The sequence below is a fragment of the Rhinolophus ferrumequinum genome, chromosome 4 (assembly GCF_004115265.2).
Source record: "Rhinolophus ferrumequinum isolate MPI-CBG mRhiFer1 chromosome 4, mRhiFer1_v1.p, whole genome shotgun sequence".
Lineage (NCBI taxonomy): Eukaryota > Metazoa > Chordata > Mammalia > Chiroptera > Rhinolophidae > Rhinolophus > Rhinolophus ferrumequinum.
In genome coordinates this window covers 55,262-74,769 of record NC_046287.1, presented here as the reverse complement: position 1 = coordinate 74,769, position 19,508 = coordinate 55,262, and the positions used below count along the sequence as shown (strand labels likewise).

General features: G+C 45.9%; 1 protein-coding gene across 11 annotated transcripts in view; it reads right to left on the bottom strand.

Annotated features, from left to right (window-relative positions):
* The window catches only part of FBXO25 (F-box protein 25), a 66,153-nt gene that overhangs the window by 41,188 nt on the left and 5,457 nt on the right, over positions 1-19,508 (bottom strand). For 10 of the 11 annotated variants that reach the window (XR_004422916.1, XR_004422915.1, XM_033105235.1 and 7 more), the window contains one exon: positions 971-1,111. Coding sequence is in view for 9 of the 11 variants with exons in the window: in XM_033105235.1 (XP_032961126.1) it covers positions 971-1,104 (134 nt within the window). In the remaining 2 variants the exon portion in view is untranslated. Of the gene's footprint in view, positions 1-970; positions 1,112-7,653; positions 7,810-19,508 lie in introns of those variants that run through there. The other variant, XM_033105231.1, reaches the window with a different exon arrangement.

The window sequence follows — 19,508 nt, the reverse complement described above, 5'->3', positions numbered from 1 at the left end:
ATTATGTTGTTTTGTACACCTGAAACTAATAAAAAGATAAAAATTTTAAAAGAGAAATTTATTCATCTTATGTAAGCCACTGTTATTATGGGTCTCTGACACAAATTGCCAAAACTGTATCTTTCAATTTCCTCAGCTATAAAGTGGTTTAATAATAATAATAATACCTATCTCTCAGACGACTATCAGGATTAAATATTTTCACTAAAAAGAAGAAAGTGTAACTGCAGAACCAGCTCAAACTGGTCCCATCCTGTTTCTAATGAGATGCTGAGTTAGTCGCCTTTCAGAGATAACAGACCAAACCCCCAAGTCAGGCAGCCAAAGCGTGGGCAGCTTGGGCAGCGTGGGCCGCAGAGAGAACTCTGACCTCCAGCCGCTCCCAGAACCATTCTCCGCCTACCACCCTCACCTCCAGCCCCGCATGGAACCCAAGGACAGGATGTGACCAGAACTTGAACTCCGGAACCCTTTCAGAAGCAAAGGATCTGCTGTCTGGGAAGATCGGGCCCGGAAGTCCCTGACCATGTATTTCTTCGTGTAAGTGGTCAGATTCCAAAACCACTCCCACTGAAACCTGCCCCAGTAGCACTTCTGCATGCCAGCCCGTCCCGCTGTCCTCAACCCCATGAGGAGAGAGACTGGAGCCTTGCCTCCTGCATCCTTGATGGTGGGGGGCACAGTGAAAGCCCTCTCTTTTCTCAAAAGCTCATGCCATATATTGGCTTCTATGAGTGTCTGGCAGCGAGTCCTTAATAAATGACAAAAGCAGCACCTCTGTGTGGGGACCAGGCAATCTACTGGGCTCAGTCTTTAGCTGACCAACTTGCGTCCTCCCACCAGCCTTGTGTGTGGACAATTCTCAGCCAAATCTCAAGTCACGGAGCTTTCCAGCGACTTGAAAACTAGGTAAGACGTAAAGGTTCAGCAGGCTCTTACAGGACCCGGCTCCTGCTCAGCGGTAACTTACACGCTGTGATCGAAGTTCCGCTGGTTATTCTCTCTTTCCAGCTCCTGACTCCAGGACTCACACCTTTTCCAGCCATCTTCTGTTTTAATCCAGCTCCATCCAGGAGACCTCCAGTCCTGACCCAAAAATGGCATAGTTCTCCTATAAAAAACAGTTAATTTATGTTAAAAAATATATATGTATAATTCACCAGTGTCTTTTCACTTACATTTATTCATTAATTTAAAAAATATAGTTCTCACTTAGTATTTAAATGTCTTCATGGGCCATAAATGCTGGCCATGCTTGGTGGCAGAGGAGTGAAGATAACACAGACCTCAGCCGTACCAGACTGACGAGCTCGGTGAGTGTGGCTGGATTCACCATCCCAACACTGCACATGTGTGAGATTCACCAGAGGTGACATCTCTGTTCGTGCCTGAAGGACATGTAGGAGTGAGGGAATGACGAAGGAACTCCACCAAAGGAAAATGAGAAGCAACGTGGCATGAAACATGTTCGTGTTCATCAACTGTTTGGCTGAGTTAGGCCGAAGCTCACAGTATCAGTGGGGGGTGGGGGGGATCGGCAAGAAGTGCGTGTGTGGCAAGAAGTGGGGGAGCTTCAGGGAGAGATCAAGTCAAAGGAGCTGGAGGGCCGAGAAAGGAGCTTAACAGGTATGTGATCAGATTACACAGAGCCTGGCAAAGACATCAGGGTTACACTGTGGGGAACAGAGGGGGTATACCAGCTGGAAAAACCAGGACTGGAGCCTACTGACCACTGGCCTTTAAAAGGTGACAGAGGGGCCGGCCCGGTGGCTCAGGTGGTTAGAGCTCCATGCTCCTAACTCCGAAGGCTGCCGGTTCGATTCCCACATGGGCCAGTGGGCTCTCAACCACAAGGCTGCCAGTTCAATTCCTCCCGCAAGAGATGGTGGGCTCCGCCCCCTGCAACTAAGATTGAACACGGCACCTTGAGCTGAGCTGCTGCTGAGCTCCTGGATGGCTCAGTTGGTTGGAGCGCGTCCTCTCAACCACAAGGTTGCCGGTGGGCTGTGCCCCCTGCAATTAGAAAACAGCAACTGGACCTGGAGCTGAGCTGCGCCCTCCACAACTAAGACGGAAAGAACAACTTGAAGCTGAACGGCACCCTCCACAACTAAGATTGACAGGACAACAACTTGACTTGGAAAAAAGTCCTGGAAGTACACAGTTCCCCAATAAAGTCCTGTTCCCCTTCCCCAATAAAATCTTAAAAAAAAAAAAAAAATCACATCTCATTTAAAAAAAAATAAATAAATAAAAATAAATAAAAGGTGACAGAGCACCGCTGCAACAGGAACAGCGGGAAGAGAAGAGTCTGGAAATGTTCAGGAGACGGAGGCAACAACCACCCAGGGATTTCCGTCATGCTCGTGGTCTTCTGCTCTCTCATTCACTGCCTCCAAGGGAAGCCGGCTACAAGGTCCTGGAAGGACCACGGGCAAGGGACAGTCCTGGCCTGGCTGCACGTGGGAGGGGAAATCGAAGCGATAACCCAGACTTGGATTCTGGGTACGTGACTGCGGGAAGGAACAAAGAGGTGATGGTTTCAGTTTTGGACATGCCTGTCAAGTTAGCTATGCCCCTTGGGGACAGGCACCGTACTAGACTCCAGGTGTAAACATTATGACCTAAAAATGATGAAACACACCCTGTTATCTTCATAAAGCTTACAAATGGGTGCAGCCAGACCTCAAACACCAGCTCTTCCACTGCCTGAAATCACCTTCCTTTGATCAGCGGTTCTCAACCCCTGCGGAACATTAAGTCTTCGGAGGGTTTAAAAAACACAAGTGCTTAGCCCATCCCAGAACAGTTACATAGTGTGAGTGTTAGCGGTGATGGCTCCGTCTTTTTGAAAGGCCCACCAGTGGTTCTCAAGCACCGTGAGGGCTAAGAAGTGCCTCAGGTGTTCACATTACAGATTCAAACTGCCCCGGCCCCCCCAGAAAGGCTTCCCTGACCTCCGGGCCAAACAACGCCCTGACTGCTCTTCTGCCCGTCCCATGGTCTGTGTCACCACCCTGTGTCCTCACAGTAATAATTGCTGTCTTCCTCCAAGAAAATGCAATGTCTCGTTCAACTTTGTATTCCAATTACCCAATTGACCAGTGCCAGCCAGGCACATAACAGGAGCTCGGTAACACTGAATGAACGCATGCACAAACAGACCCATTGCCCAGGAGACAGAGTAAGGCCGGAGAGCAAGATAGGAAAACCATCAGCACTTAAAACAGTTATCAAGGCCATGCAAAGATATAACAGACAGAGTAGGAAAAGAAGAGAGCCAAGGGACAAAGTCTAAGGGACACTGTCATGAATTTAGGGACGAGCAGATGAAGATGAGCCAAGAAAGGAAACTGAAAAGGAAGACACACAGAGGTAGGAGAAGCAGGAAGTCAAGAAAACAATGTATTTTAAGAAAGAAATGATCGACAAAGAAGAAAATGTTATAAAGAAGCCAGTACTCTAAGAACTAGAAAGTATACACTGAATTTACCCACAGAGTGGTAGCTGATAACTCAATCAAAAATAGTTTCAGTCAAGTAATATTAATCTCATGTGCACAGCAGACGGGGTATTTCACTAATGTGGACTATTTATATTATAGAGTACGTGAGAGATGAAAGCATTCAAAATACTATCTCCCTACTATATTTAGTGTAACTAACAAAGAAGGTTAGTAAGTAGGCATTATTACTGGCTTAAAGGAGACAAAAAGTTTTTCAGAAGGAAATTATAAGCCCTCAACAATATTCCTGGTTCAATGACAAGAGCTCAACTCCTGAACTGATATATAAAATGAATGATGACGTAATTTTCCTTTGTACCAAGAGGATTCCAAAACCGTGCTAAACTTAATTTATAATCAGAAAGCATCTTTTTCAATCACATATTGATTAATTTAAATTCTTGGTTTAGAAGAGACTTAAAAACCATTCCTTGAAACTATTTTGACAAGGCTCATCTCACAGGTTTGTTTCACAAGCTGATCACCCTAACATGCAAAAGCCACCACCCAAGAACAGCCAGTCCACTGAATTATCAGACTGTCTCTGACAGGATGCCCCCGATTTTCATGAAGCTTCAGATACTGACCAAAGAACACTTACACAAAAGAAGTCCCACGATGTAGCAGATGACACTTAAGTGGCAAATGTAGTCTCATAAAAAACACGTAAGAGAAAATTATGTTAAAACCATGTCTGACGACTGCCAAAAGTATCTCTCAATATCATACTAAAAGTGTGGATTCAGACTTCTCTGACTTAAACAAAGTCAAGTGGCAACCGTGCAGAGTATCCTATCACTCAATAGACCGAACACAGGAAGACTTCCGTCACAAGCATTCGAGGAGACAGAACGCATTATTATGCTGCGTGCCCCTTTCCTAAGGGTGCACCATCTAGCTAGGGAACTAAAAAGCAACAGCAAAACACGTGAGAAGCCCAACCCACACACACACAATATAATATGTAAATATATTTAAAATACATAAAAGCATAGACAGATGCGCAACTGTGTAATGTGAGTGCTGACTGAGTAGTAAAGAGAATGACTCAAAGAAATTCAGAGGAAAAACAAATCATCTGGGAAACCTCTGAGGGGAAACTAGCACTTGAGGCTGGCCTTCAAGCACGGTTAGGTCTTAAGAGAGCGGAGGCAAAGGAAAAAACACCAATCAGAGAAATGTGGGTGGAAAAAACACAAAGATGGGAATGCACGGGACACATTTGAGAACAAGAAGTAGAAAAGGAGGGCCGGAGCAGACAAACTGACAGGCAGGTTGGCACGTAGCAGCCAAAAAAGGTGACGGAGCCAGATCTGGAGAATGTTGCCCATCTACAGAATTTGGACTTGTCTGAATAACTGCAAGTTTCTGAGCTATGCCTCAGCATAAGCAGTTGTTCGGAGAATCTGCCAGGGACTGCAGGATAGACAGAATGGGATAATGGACGCAGAAAGAACAGCTCGTAGGCAACAGAAACTGCCTGCTGACACCTCAGCTAACGAAATGTTTTAAAACTGTGACACACACACTGTACTTACCACTTAGCCACGATATCCGCTCACCACTTAATGCACTTACATTCACGCCTCACATCAGTCCCTGTGGCATTCACCCAGTTCCAATGTAAAGCTGAGTCAGCTTGGTGTTTCCAGGATGATAACCGATTCTTTTACAACTACCGAAACTCTACAGATACTTCACTTTCACTTTAACAACTCTGCAGAAAAATACATCCACTGAGCCTGAATTTTTCAGCTGCTAAGTGTATCTTGCTCCATTGTTGCAAGGAGAGAAAGCAGCTAAATGGACCATGGAAATAAAAACAGTACATTTCCAAGGTTTTTATTTTCAACAGAGGAAAACATCTGTTTCTCTGTAGACGTGGGTACTGACGGATCTGCCCCATTATGCTCTCTGTGTTACAATGAAGTTTTATTCTAAAGTGCAATCTTATACAGATCATGAACTACAAAGCAGACTCCGGAAGCAGAGTTATTATGAACAATAACAAAAAAGCTACAGGGTGGTGGGGAGGGGTGACAAAGACAAGTTGCAGTTTGAAAGGCCTGGGTCTCAACTTTTTAAAAATATTCCCAATCTGAGTCATCTAACTTTTAGAATGATGATGACCTATCATTTTTTGAGAATTTGTTATCTGTTCTGCTAAAGACTTGAAATGCTAGGTATTTCTTTTTTTTTTTTAAGAGTTTTTTTCCAATTAAAATTACCTTTGTTTTCAGAATTTCAAAATACAAAAACAAAACAAAAAACAACTAGAAATTACTCCTGAAATGTATGAGAGCAACTCTCAAAGGGTGACTACTCCGTGGCAAAGAACTGGCACAATTTGCAATTTTAGGCACATTTTATGCCAACTGATGTCCGAGAGCACATGAGGCCACACTACTGTCAATCTCCTTAGTCTCTGTTTTACAGGGCAGGACCTGGAGATGGAGCCCAGGGGAACAGGGCTTCATGAAGCTCATTGGCCAGTGGAAAATCCTGACATGGGAGAATCAGAACTAATCAAGGAATGTCTCTCAACAAGCATACTTTGCGTTAACTAATAATTATAATAATAGCAAACATTTATTAGATCTTAGCATGGGCTAGGCATTACTCTAACAAGATCCCTGCATTACCTCATTCAGTCCTCACACTACCCTACATGGTAGGAAATGTTCTCATCACCACTTTACAGGTTTAATTCTCTATTTTATGGATGAAGAAACTGAGGCTGAAACTTTGGCAGAGCTGGCATTTACACTCCTGGAATTCAACTCCAGAGGCCACGCTGTCACTATATTTTTATAACAGCAATTCCTGAACATCCTATGAAAACAGATGTTATAAAACTGCAGTTATTTGACATTTTTTACATTACACATTTCACCAGAAACGATCTAAAGTAATAATTGATCTAAATATAAAAACACTAAGACAGGGAAAACATGACAGGAAACAACTAATAAATTTTAAAAGGCTACAAGTATTTTCCTATTTTTTTTAAGTTAGATGAAAAGGAAACGGAGTAACCAGTTTACAGCAGTTATTTAGGCTGATCTTCAAAACACCAGTGTTGAACAAGAGCTGTTGCTATAAATACTAGAAATATATAAGAACAGAAAAAAAACAAACAAGTTATAAGGAAAACAATAGTAAGGCGGTTTCATAGAGACAAAAACTGGCAAGGGAGTTTTTACCCCATATTTCGTATTTTTCATCATAAAATTTGAGAAAAAAATTTTCATTGTTTTAAGAAAGAATGACTGGTACTCAGTTTGATAAGCATTTGACCTTTATTGCTTTCTTTTTCTTACAGGTTTCCAAGTAACTTAGGGTCAAACATCCACATGGATTATAATTGTGAAAAAAATCTGATCCAGAAAGAACATCAAGAAATGGCAAGTTGAGGGCTGAGCATCAGAAATGGGATTTACTGTAAGAATGCCTGAGAGATTCACGGATGCTTCATGGAAATGGAGAACGTAAGAAAAAAGAGAGAAATATGGAATGTGAAAGAATAAGAGAAAATTGTGCCTTTTCTGATAGGGCTGAATGGTAAGGATTTGCGAGGAGCAAGAGAAATGGGCTTCACGGGGGGGGGGGGGAGGGAAACGACAGATTCCTGAGTTTTCAAAATGCGTTTGAATAAGCCCAGGGAGACAGAGGGAACAGGGACGTAAGGGTCAAAACTGAGCTTACAGCGAAGGGGAGGATGCAAAATTCAGAAATGTCATCTGCAAGGAACAACCAGGGAAGGCAGCTGAGGACGAGACCGACCGGGGCTGCGGGCGAGGAGGGGAAGGCAGCGTGCCCTCGGGGGAAGCAGGGTCCCACCCAGGCAGGTGCCCGCGGGAGGAAGGGGCTCGGGGCGGGCGGGGACACAAGGCCCGCGCCGGAGGGCACACGGGAGGTCGGTGGGAGGTCGCCAGGCCGAGGGACGGGAGGAGTCCTGAAGACGGCGAAGAGCAAGGGCCACTCCGCGGGGGTCACACTCAGGCCCCCACGGCGGGGGCGAAGGCGGGGTCGCGGGTGTGCCGAGGTCACGCAGGAGTGGGCGCAGGCCCATAGACCGCCCCGGACCTCACCTGGCGCACCGTCCCCAAAAGCAGCGCGTACGTGGGGCTGACGGTCGCTGTCCTTACCTGGCGTGCCAAGGGTCCCAGTCCCCACCTGGAGGCAGCCCGCCTCCGTCTCCCCACCAGACGGCGGCCGCGCGCCGCGGGTCTATTGCCGGAAGTCGCCCGCGGCCTCCCGGGGGGCGCTGCGGGGAAGCCCCGCCCCCAGCCGCGCTGATTGGCGGGCCGTCTCCACTTGCCGTTCACCCTCGTCCCCCACAGCACGCGTGCGCAGTGGGCCTCCCTCCCTCCCCGCCCGTGTGTAGCCCCCAGCTTGTCAGGATGTGGTCCCTGGAACCTCATGTTCCTCCCCCTTGGCACTCAGAGTGATTCCAAGCCGTCATTTTGGGTTGCCCAAAGATGGTATGTTTCCCTAAACTGAGCACTGGCCCTCCCCCTGCAGAAACGGCGAGTGTTCTATCACCTGCTCTGCTTTGCTTGTGGTATGTTATTTTCTGAAATTGTCGTTTATTAACTTCCTTCCTTCTCTGTTGTGTGCCTCCCCAGACTAGAACATGGGGGCTGCATCTAATTCTGTTTCCCTGGAGCCCAGAACGGAGGTTGGTACCTAGCAGGAGCTCAATAAATGTGCATGAGTTCGATGAGTGAATAAAGGAGTGAATGAATAAATGAGGACCTTTGGGCCAAAACTCTTATTTCCTATTTATTTCCAGAACTGGGTCCGCGTGGTGCAGGGGTAGCACCCTGTATGTGTTCACACCGGAGGGGCAGGAAAGGGCTTGAATTACTGCATCCTTCAAAGTACTTGGATCCTGGTGACTGTCTGCGCTGCGGCCAGATACTCCACTACTGTTTTAATGGGCTGTTTTCCAACCCTACCCCCGCCCCGGAAACAGAACTTCAGAAGTGCAGCTTGGCGTCACCCCCAAACCTGTGCACCTGATTACCTTTTATACTTCAAGGCTCAAGTACTGTTTACAAACAACTTAGAGTATTGTTCAGATTTTTCTAGAAGGCTGTAAATGTTCTGGGGGACCAGCTTCAACATGTGGGTTTTTTTCCCCAATCAGTAAAGAAAGAACGTAGGGCTTCAGAGGAAGCGACGGGAGGAGGTAGGTCTCGGCCTCAGGCGGCAGAGCTCAGGTCAGGGGAAAGAGCCCGCAGGAGATGCTGCGGGTGGGAATCAGCAATGAGGCGTGTGAACAAGACCTGCACCGCTCTCCGCCTCCTTTTCCTCACAGGGAGCGGCACTCCTTACCACATAAGAGTTTTTAGTTAAATGAGCTAACATATGCAAAATATTTAAAACTGCTTGGTGTATAGTGAGAGATATGTAAGTATTTGATCTTAGTACTTTATAAAATGTGTTTTCATACTTGGAGTACATGCAGGAAGCATATAGTAGGTATTCATATTTCAGAAAAATGTTTTTGTCAATTATTTGACATGCTTCTTACAAGTGTTCTTTAACTGTATGCTTTTAAAATAACATCCCTACCTTCCCTCTGCCTGGTCCACAGCAGGTGTCAGTGCTGAGTGGCTAAGTGGCCCCTGGGAATGTGTAACTGGCTGCTCCCTCCACCTCCACCAGTGTTATGCTTTGTTCTGGGAAGGTGGTGGGGCTCTTGGCTGGATGGGCTGCAGGCGGACTGTAAGGATCGGAAGGGAAATGGCAGCACCTGGATCCTCCATTTGCCCAGAGACAAAACATGACGTGGATCCCACCGCTGCTACTGTTTTCTGTCGGAGGCTCTGAAATCAATTGTGATTCAGCAAAGGTTAACGGAGAATTTACTGTGATGTCAAATATACTTTTACACACACACACACACACCCATCTAAATGTCAGCTCAAAGCTTCTCCTTCAGAAGTTGGGAGATTAAATCCTCCTGAACACCTGTTGAGGGGAACTGTATCATCCTGGCGACGAAAAGTGCTCTGGCCTGGAATTCCGAAATCTGAGCAGAACTTAGAACTAACTACTCCATCTGATCACTAAGTCTTTTAGGCAACTGACTTCACCTGAGTCTCCATTATCTCACATGTAAACTCAGGATATTGCATTTATACCTTTGTTTGTAATTATGTTTGCAGTAGACTACAAGCTCCACGAGAGGGAGGGAGGATATCAGAAGACCCAGAGAGGCTAGCTTTGTACACAAAGGGCTCACTACCGTGTTTCCCCAAAAATAAGACCTAGCCAGACCATCAGTTGTAATGCATCTTTTTGAGCAAAAATTAATGTAAGACCCGGTCTTATTTTTCTATAAGACCGGGTCTTATATAATGTGATACAATATAAAATATAAAATAATACCAGGCCTTATATTAATTTTTGCTCCAAAATACACATTAGAGCTGATGGTCCGGCTAGGTCTTATTTTTGGGGACACACAGTAGCTAGGAATGCATGCAGGCAGCCTCTAATGTTGGGGAAGAACAAAGAAGTGGATTCTCCTCTATAGGGACCAGAAGGATGACCCGCAGCACCTTCCCTTTAGGACCCTGACCTCCAGAGCCAAAGGTAATAAATCTATGCTGTTTAGAGCCACTGAGTTCCTGGTAATTTGCTACAGCAGCAGCAGGAGACTAGCACAGGGCGTGGAGGCTCCATGGCAGACGTGAGCCTGCGCGGCCAGTGCGCTAGTCGCGTCTGGGCGAGCGCAAGTGGGCAGCTGACGGCTGATGTTCACTCAGGAGCAAGCCATCCGCATTGGGGCACCGTGCTCAATGGCCCCTCTGTGAACCAGCAGACTTCTCAGCACACTTCTCCCTTCATGCTCACTCCCTCTGCACCTGCAGACCACCCGTCAGAGCCAGAGGGCCCTCCTGTGCCACTCACTGGCCACGATGGCATGAGGTGACATGCACACCTTGCAAAGGGACTCCTCTCATTCATCTTGGTCATTACTTACCCCATTCTTATTGGTTATTACTGCAATGTCCATTAGGAAAGAAAAACAAATCCACTGGGAACAAAGCAAAAGCAGATGTTTTCAAAAGGATCACCCTGAAGGGCGTCACCAGCAGCCTCTTACATCTGTTCTTCCGGACTCCAGCCAGAGGCAGGCTGTGATTAGTTCACCACTGGCTGTAAGGTGGTAGCAACGGGGGAAACAGTCCTCTTACTGCAAACGTTTTCCCCCTATTCTAGCTAGACTGTAATCTCAATGGGGAACTACACCTCTGCTTTGCTCCACACTGACGCTCCAATACAATTCCAAACACCCACACTTGGGGTACTCTAAGCATTTGGGTTTTTTTTTGTTTTTAAATTTTTTATTTGGGAATATTGGGGGACAGTGTGTTTCTCCAGGGCCCATCAGCTCAAAGTCATCCTTCAATCCAGCTGTGGAGGGTGAAGCTCAGCTCCAAGTCCAGTCACCGTTTTCAATCTTTAGTTGCAGGGGGCACAGCCCACCACCCCATGCAGGAATTGAACCGGTAACCCTGTTGTTAAGAGCTCGCGCTCTAACCAGCTGAGCCATCCGGGAGCCCCTCTGGAAGCTCAGCAGCACCTCGTTGTCTTCAATCTAGTTGTGGAGGGCGCAGCTCACTGTCCCATGCGGGAATTGAACCGGTAACCCTGTTGTTCAGAGCTCGCGCTCTAACCTACTGAGCAATCTGGCCACCACTCTAAGCTTTTGTTGAATGAACGACTGAATGAACAAGCCACCATTGGAACACAGGGTGGCCAAAGTAGAGGTTTACAGAGATGATGTCCAGAGGAGGTGCACCTGTCAGACAAGAGTGTCACCAAGTCAATGACTGACCACTGACTGGTTTTCAGGTTGTTATGGTGTATTTTTCAAAATTTAACAATTTAGTTTGTTTTCCTTTTTTTCCCCCTTTCCCTCTTACCTCATTCAATAACTGTTTTCTAGAGGCTACGTGCACACCTCGTTAATCTGGTTAACTGGCAAAATGCCGACTTGAAAGAAACTCAGTCAGCCCTCAATCATCTGGACACCGGCAACCAGGCTGCAATTCTGGACTGCAATGTCCGTCAGATGACATACTCCTATGAATCACCCCTATCACCGGGTTCGAGCTAAGCATTGCGGAACAAACTGGACCCCAGGAGATGTTTCTTTCGGACAAGTCACATGACTAACTCCCCTTTCCTTTGTTCTTCTTTTTGTGTGCCTATAAAACTCCCAGCTGGTCTAGGAACGGGGAAGGTGGTCTTTGAGATATCAGTCTGCCATGTTTCTGGAATGCCGGCATTTTGAATAAACCTACTTTTCTTTCCACCAACCCTTGTCTCTTGATCATTGGCGCATGAGAAGCAAGCAGCCGAACCTGAATTCAGTAACAATGTGAGTTCAGTAACAACGGCTTCTATCTTTTCATCAGTGGAAACTGTTCCCATTTGGTGTTGAAGAGAGCAGGCCCTAACATCAGGCGAACAAGGCTCAAGCCACAGCTCTCCCATAGGCCAGTTCCTTAACCACCTGTGCCTCAGTTTTGTGGACGGAAAAGGGGCCACATGTTAAAACCTGACAAGCTCAGGAGACTCAAAATAACCACATAGGATGGCGTTAACATAACAATTCCTAACTAAGGTGGCTCATGGCAGGAAGTCACGTCCTTGCCCTGAAGCTTCCTTGACAAAGGTCAACCTCTACCAGAAGTGAGCCTGTCCATTTTCTTTTTACATCTAGGATAACATGCCCTTGGAATGTCAGAGTAATCCCTTCTCCACTCACCTGAGCAGAAAACTACAGAATCCTTCATTATTATTCTTGTCCCGATTACCATCTCTATGTGATGCAAAAAGTAAACTATTAACTATCCTGTACTACGTATGTCAAAGTACCTGTCTTTCCAATTTACTTTTACCCAATCTGAGATTTCCCTGCTTTGCTTTTTCCCTCCCCTTTAATCCACCACCAATGTTTTTCACTTAACGTTCCTCCTTTCATTTTACGTATAAAACGAGCTGCAAACTGCCATTTTGTGGAGCATTTTCTCAGTCAGTTGTGATTTTGCTTCCCAGCAATTGTCAGTTTGGCTCAAATAAACTCTTACAAGCTTCTCTTAGGCTTGATGTTTTTTGTTGTTGTAGAGTTTCCTCTTTTGATCAATAGAGAAAATAGCAGTTGTCCCCCACAGCAATGTTGTGATGACTGAGTGAACTGTAGTCACTTGTCCTTAACTTAGGGCAGGTCCTGGTGCGTGGTGAGCATCAGCTGAAAGTCTCAGATTCTCCTTATCACCTCTGATATCATAAAATCTGCCATGCTGACCACACAAATAGCATATCACTACAGGATCTTGGCCAGACCTCACCAAGGAAGAAAAGGGGTAGAAATCGTTTTTTTGAAAAAGTATGCCAGTGTGGTTTATATAATGCCATTTAATTCATCTTTCAAAAAACAATGTAAAATTAGGGTCCATCTCAATAATAACAAGTTGTCAAGAGAGAACCACCTATCCTGTCAAGAGAAGCTGGGGGAGGGCTGAACTAGCTGCAGATGGGCAGCAGCTGTATTTTCCATGACTCCCAGAGGGTCTCAGGGTCCCTGGAAGGAGTGGCAAAGAACCCCAAAAGTCCCTCCACTTAATGGGAGAGGCATGAGAAATTCTTCTAATTAGAAAATAACCCAACGTTGAAGGTCAAGTATGATAGGAGATGCTGAATGTATGGCTAAATAGCACTTTAACTAATAAATCAACTGCAGAAGCAGCAGCGAATGACTGCTAACTCTGCAAGAAAATCCTGAGTCTAACTGGGAGCCCTCTGGGATCAGAGATCAGAGATCAGAGACAATTTGCAGGTAATCCTGAAAGTGATTTACCCACGTCTTCCTATTGGAAAATGTTAGCCTGTTGTGTGCCATCATGTAATCATGAATGTACCCAGTGAAGGACAGAAACCTCAGCCCATCCACTCTTTCTTCTCCTTAAAAGTGTATTTTCCCTGAGTGCTTGTTTTCTACTGGAGAACTGACTGAGGATGTGGAACCACCCCCTGCTGCCAGCCAGTTAACTGTTTCAATCCTAAGGGGAGGGGAACCTCCATTCTGCAATTTTGCAAAACAAAGGCTTCCTCCCATCAGGAAATGCTGGGCCAAGTGAGGGGGAGGCTGGAACCAGTCCCCAGGGTCTCTGCCCCCCCCAGCTTCCTGTCCCTGCCACATCTTCACTCCCACACACACCCTGAACAAGGAGCAAAGGGGGAGAAAGGGAGGCACAGTTTTGGGGGACTCATCACACGAAAGACATGAGGGGTTGCGCAAACCCATGCATCACTCGCCTGGAACATCCCACCACACTTGACCTCCTTGTGGAAGCTGATCTTTGCCACAGAGCCAGGCTCTGTCCCTGGAAAAGGATACCAGTGGGTCCCCGGGGCTGACGGGCAGTCGAGAAGCGACGAACTGGACGTAGGCTTACCTCACCTGGCTGGATGTTAAGACTGCTGTTTTTATTGTCTGTGGCCAGTATCTGGCTAGGAGTACATCTGAGCAGACGCAGGTAGGGGAAAAAGAGACTGCCATCGCCCAGTGTGCAACTTAGTGGACGCTGGGAACATGAAGCCTGACTGGGTGACAAGCCCAGGTGGGTGGTCTTCCCACAGCTCACTCCCACACCTCCCACTTGTCTGAGGATCTTCAAAGGCGAATCATAACCAGGTAGGAGTGAGCACTGGGGCCAGGTAGAGACCTGGGAAAATATGACAGGCATGCAAGAAGAAGACATTAGGAAGAGGGATAGCCTACATGACCCATGAAAATGAGAAACAGCGTGTGCAGTTACCACCACTCTCATTTACGCACTGGAGTTGTAAACCATTGCAGTAAAATTAAAAATTAAAAACAGTAAGAGTTAAAAGGAATGGAAAAGTAGAGCAAAACTATTATTTTCTTGCCAATGACACAACTGTCTACATGCAAAATCCAAAAGAATCTAAGAATGAACTACTGAAATCAATAAAAGTTCCACGAGATTTGCAGGAACAAGAGCAAAGCACAAAATTCACAGGATTTTTTGACAGCATCAATAACCACAGGGTATAATTTAAAACTGTCACTCACAGTGTCAGCAAAATCTGAAGCACCCATACTCGCAGTCAAATCTAACAAGAATGTGCAAGACCTTTATGGAAGAAAACAACAAACACATTATTGAAAGATATAATGGAAGAATGGATTAAATGGGGAGAAATGCCAATGTCATAGATAACAAGATTCAATATTGTAACTGAGTTCTCCAAAATCTTTCAATTCAATGAGAATTCCATCAAAATGTACGGAAAACTTAACAAGCCGATTCTAAAGCGCCTATGGAAGAATATGTGTAAAGAAATAGCTCAAGAAATGCCAGAAATGCTATAGTCCCTGGAATCTTGTGAGATCGACTGAATGCAAAATGCGTGTGAATAATATGGAAAAGAGATGTCAACAAACCCTGTTTGACAAACAAAATCTCCCAGGGAGGCATGGTGGAGGGCGGTGGTTGCGTTTATTTAATGAGGTCTTTTTAAGGGAAGCCAGTGGCACTTGGGAACACCTATGTGGGAATAACAAAATGAAGGCAGTACACGAGAAGGGGACAATAAAGCCAGGAAGGGCTCTAAGAATGATGCAAACATAAGAGCAAAAGGTAAAAGTGGACTTTCACAGTATCACGTAAAGAAACCCACTGGACACTTAAGATAATCAAGCAGCCCGATCCGCCTGGCTACTAGTGAGTTGGTCTTGCATGTGAAAAGACCAGCTTCGACTGGCAAGTGTCAATGCAAAACGTGGTCAAGTGGTTAGATTTGAAGTGCATGACACAGCGTTAAGTTCGGGAACAATGTCTCACAGCAGGTACCTAGAACGCATTTATTTTACTAACTGAAATCATGCCCAAAAAGTAACAACTCCCTCAACCACCGCCCCCAGTGCCTGACAACGACCATTCCGTATTTGGATTCTATATAAATTTCACTATTTCAGGTGCCTCATGTAAGTGGACTCATGCAGTACTTGTCCTTCTGTGACTGGTCCATGTCACTGCGCATCATGTCCTCCAGGTCCATCCACGTTGCCTCGTGGTGAAGAATGTCCTTCTCTTTCCAATCAGCCTTGGTTTTTGCTGTATCACCACTCCCACCCCACCCCGCCACTTTGCGTGGACTCTGGTGGCATTGATCACACGTGTCTTTGCATTGTTTCCCTAAACGATAGCGTACAATGAGGCGATAGGCCTCCAAGAAAAAATGCAGCCTCAACCTGGAGACTCAGAAGGAAGGGATGGGTCTGGAAAATGTCGTGCAGGTAAAATTAACAAGTCAACACAAGGAAATCCAGAGAAGGCAGTTGTTCTCATCGGCGTCACCAGACCAGAGTGCCTGGCCATGGGGTGATGCAGTCCAGTGGCGGCAGTTACCTTGGACATCGCCGCTGACTAGAGAAATTAATTTCTTTTCCTAATTATGTAACTTTGTGGATACATCAACAGAAGAATTCTGGAAAGTTACTTGAAGTGAACATATGGGCCATCATATCTCAGTGATAAATTTAATCAGTGGAAAAGACATAGCTCCAACTTATTGACATGGTGTTTGATTAACTTCAATCATATTAAGTTATTACCACAATTAGGCCACATGAAGTCACCAATAAATGTTTGCTGAATTCATTAGCAGATGTGAAGTCACTGGGAAACATTTAATCCTGCAATGTTCTCAGCAAATTGGCAAATAAAATGACAGAGAAACTTTCACACAGGTTTCTCTTAAGAACCTAAAAAATATGCTATGTCCTCTGCAGTAGGCCCCAGGTTTTCCCAATGCCTCTGGAGACATGACATCCCGTTGTCCCCAAGGAGCTTATACGGCAGTGGTAGTAACAAGAGCCAAAGACTCCATGGGTCTCACCTGCACATCAGGAGAAGACGACATGCAGAGAGCAGTGACACTGACGAATTCCTCCGGTGTGCCACTCTGTGTGGCATTTTAGCTGCTGATGAGAACCAGTGAACGTCTTGTGTTCCAGTCGCTCAGACTCCAAGCAGGGTGCTTCCCGTGCATGTGTGCTGAGGCCAAGGCTTACCGCTTCATCTTCTGAGGTCACGTATCTTTTGAGGGCGGGGCATATGCAAAGTTTAGGAAGTGGGGTGAGGGTGGCTTAGTCTGTATCATGACATTCTAGAAAGTGAAGTTCAGGTGGCAAGGGGAGCTGGTAGACCCACAGGACCTCAGAGGATCTGAGAGTGGAGTCCATTTTTCAGATGAAGAAACTAAAACGCAGAGAACCCAACAACTTCCAAATGTTCTCTGGTTCTGTGTTGCTGAGATCTAGGCGCCATCAATCCATCTTCATTCCACCTATTTTATTAAGTGAGTCATGTGTGCCAAGCTACACTACCCTCTTTACCTAATGCACGACCTAGAAGCAACACAGTTGAGACTCCATGACCCAAATGGACAAAGACAACCCAATTTCTGGAGGAAAATTCACTTGTTTCATGGTAAGTAATGTTTTTGAGGTAAAGATTGGGTAGCAAAGCAAGGAGCCCTGTGCACTGCTCGCGACATCAGCTTTGGCATCCATTAAATTCTGTCTGAATTTATACGGTGCTTTCCAAAGTAATCCAAACAGCATGGTACTGGCATAAAAAGACACACAGATCAATGGAACAGAATGAAAGGCCCAGAAATAAACCCGCATATGGTTAATTTATGACAAAGGAGCCAAGAAAGTACATTGGGGAAAGGACATTCTCTGCAATAAATGGAGATGGGAAAACTGGACAAATACATGCAAAAACTGAAACTGCACAACTATCTTACACCAAACGTAAAAATTAGATGAAAATGGATTAAAGCCTTGAACATAAGTCCTGAAATCATAAAACTCATAGAAGAAAACACAGGCAGTAGGTTCCTGGACATCCATCCTGGTGATGACTTTTGGGATTTGACACCCAAAGCAAAGGCAACAAAAGCAAATACAGACAAGAGGGATGACGTCAAAGTAAAAAACTTCTGCACAAGGAAGGAAACCATCAACAAAAAGAAAAGGCAACCTACTGTATGGGAGAAAATATTTGCAAATCACGTATCTGACAAGGAGTTAATCCAAAATATGTACCAAGGGCCGGCCCAGTGGCAAAGGTGGTTGGAGCACAGGGAGATCATGGGTTTGATTCCCACATGGGCCAGTGAGCTGCGCCCTCTATGGGTAAGATTGTGAACAACAGCTCTCCCTGGAGCTGGGCTGCCATGAGCAACCAGAGGTTGGCATAAGCTGTCGTGAGCTGCCATGGGCTGCTGTGTGCTGCCATGAGTGGCCAGTAGCCAGTAGACAGAGTGAGCGACCTGCAGCCAGCATGAGTGGCCAGCAGCCAGCAAGAGCTACTGTGAGTGGCCGACCAATGACTGGCAAGCGACTACCTCCGCTGGTGGGGAACACAAGGCTCATAATACGAGCATGGGCCAGGGAGCTGTGTCCTACACAACTAGGCTGAGAGACACTAAAACACAACGGCTTGAACTGGGGGGGGGGAAGGGGAAGGTGGCAGAAGGGGGAAAAATATGTAACAAACTCACACAAACTCAATAGCAAAACAAAAAACAAAACCTTATTAAAAAATGGACAGAGGAACTGTATAGACAGTTTTCCAAAGACACTCAGATGGCCAACTGGCATATGAAAAGGTGTTCAATGTGACTAATCATCAAGGAAATACAAATCAAAACCACAGTGAGATGTCACATCACACCTGCCAGAACAGCCATCATTAAAACGACAACAGAGTAGTGTTGGCGAGTATGTGGAGAAAAGGGGACCCTCGTGCACTGGGAGATTGTAAGTTGGCGCAGACACTATAGAAAACAGTATGGAGGTTCCTCAGAAAATGAAGACTGGAACTATCTCATGAGTCAGCAATTCTACTTCAGGGTATTTATGTGAATGCAATGAAAATACTAATTGGAAAAGATAGCTGCACCCCCATGCTCACTTCAGTGTTATTCACAATAGCCAAGACTTGGAAACAACCTAAGAGCCCATCGAGGGATGAATGGGTAATGATGTGGTCCATCCACACAACGGAGTATCACATGGTCATAAATGAATGAAATCTTACTATTTGTGACAACACAGATGGACCTAGAGGACACTAGGCTGAGTGAGATAAGTCAGAGATAGAAAAAGATAAGTAACGTATGACCTCACTTATACGTGGAATCTAAAAAGAAAAAACAGAAAAAGAAACAAACCCATATATACATAAAACAGACTGCCAGAGGCAGGGGTGGGTGAAATGGGTGAAGGGGGTCAAAAGGAACAGATTTTCAGTTCTAAAATAAGTTCTGGGATGTGATGTATAGCGCAGTAACTGTGGTTAATAAAACTGCACACTTATTGCAGTATGTTTATAGGTTGCTGGTGAACAGACAGGCCTGGTCCCTCCAGCCTTCTGCTCACTGAGGTAACACCCTCCAGTGGTTCTGAGTGGATATGAAGCACACATGTCTGGACCTCCTGGGCCTGAAAAGCAGATGGCACAAGGGCAGCATGGTGGACGGGGGGTGGGGGGGGTGGGGGCGGCGACACACTGCTGGGGACACCACCATGCTCACAGCAGGCAGCACTACTGCTCTGCAGAGGCGTAGGTGTGGACCAGGAGTCCTGTGTTTTCCTGGCAGAGCTGCACTCCATCAGCCTGCTGGCTGTACTCCAGAACGCAGGCGGGTGTGGGTTGCAGGCGGGCCCTTATCACTCCCATCTTGTGTCCACCCAGAAAGCCATACTTCCGGTGGTTTGCTTTTCCCTTTTGCTCCTTGTCCTCTGGAACGAGTTTCGAGGTACACGACTAGCTCATGGCTGCCTGAAGGCATCCTAGGACCACCTGAGTCACTTCACATTTCCTAAGATCCCTCAGGGCCCATAAACCACGGGGGCAAGTCCAGAAGTCTTGAGAGC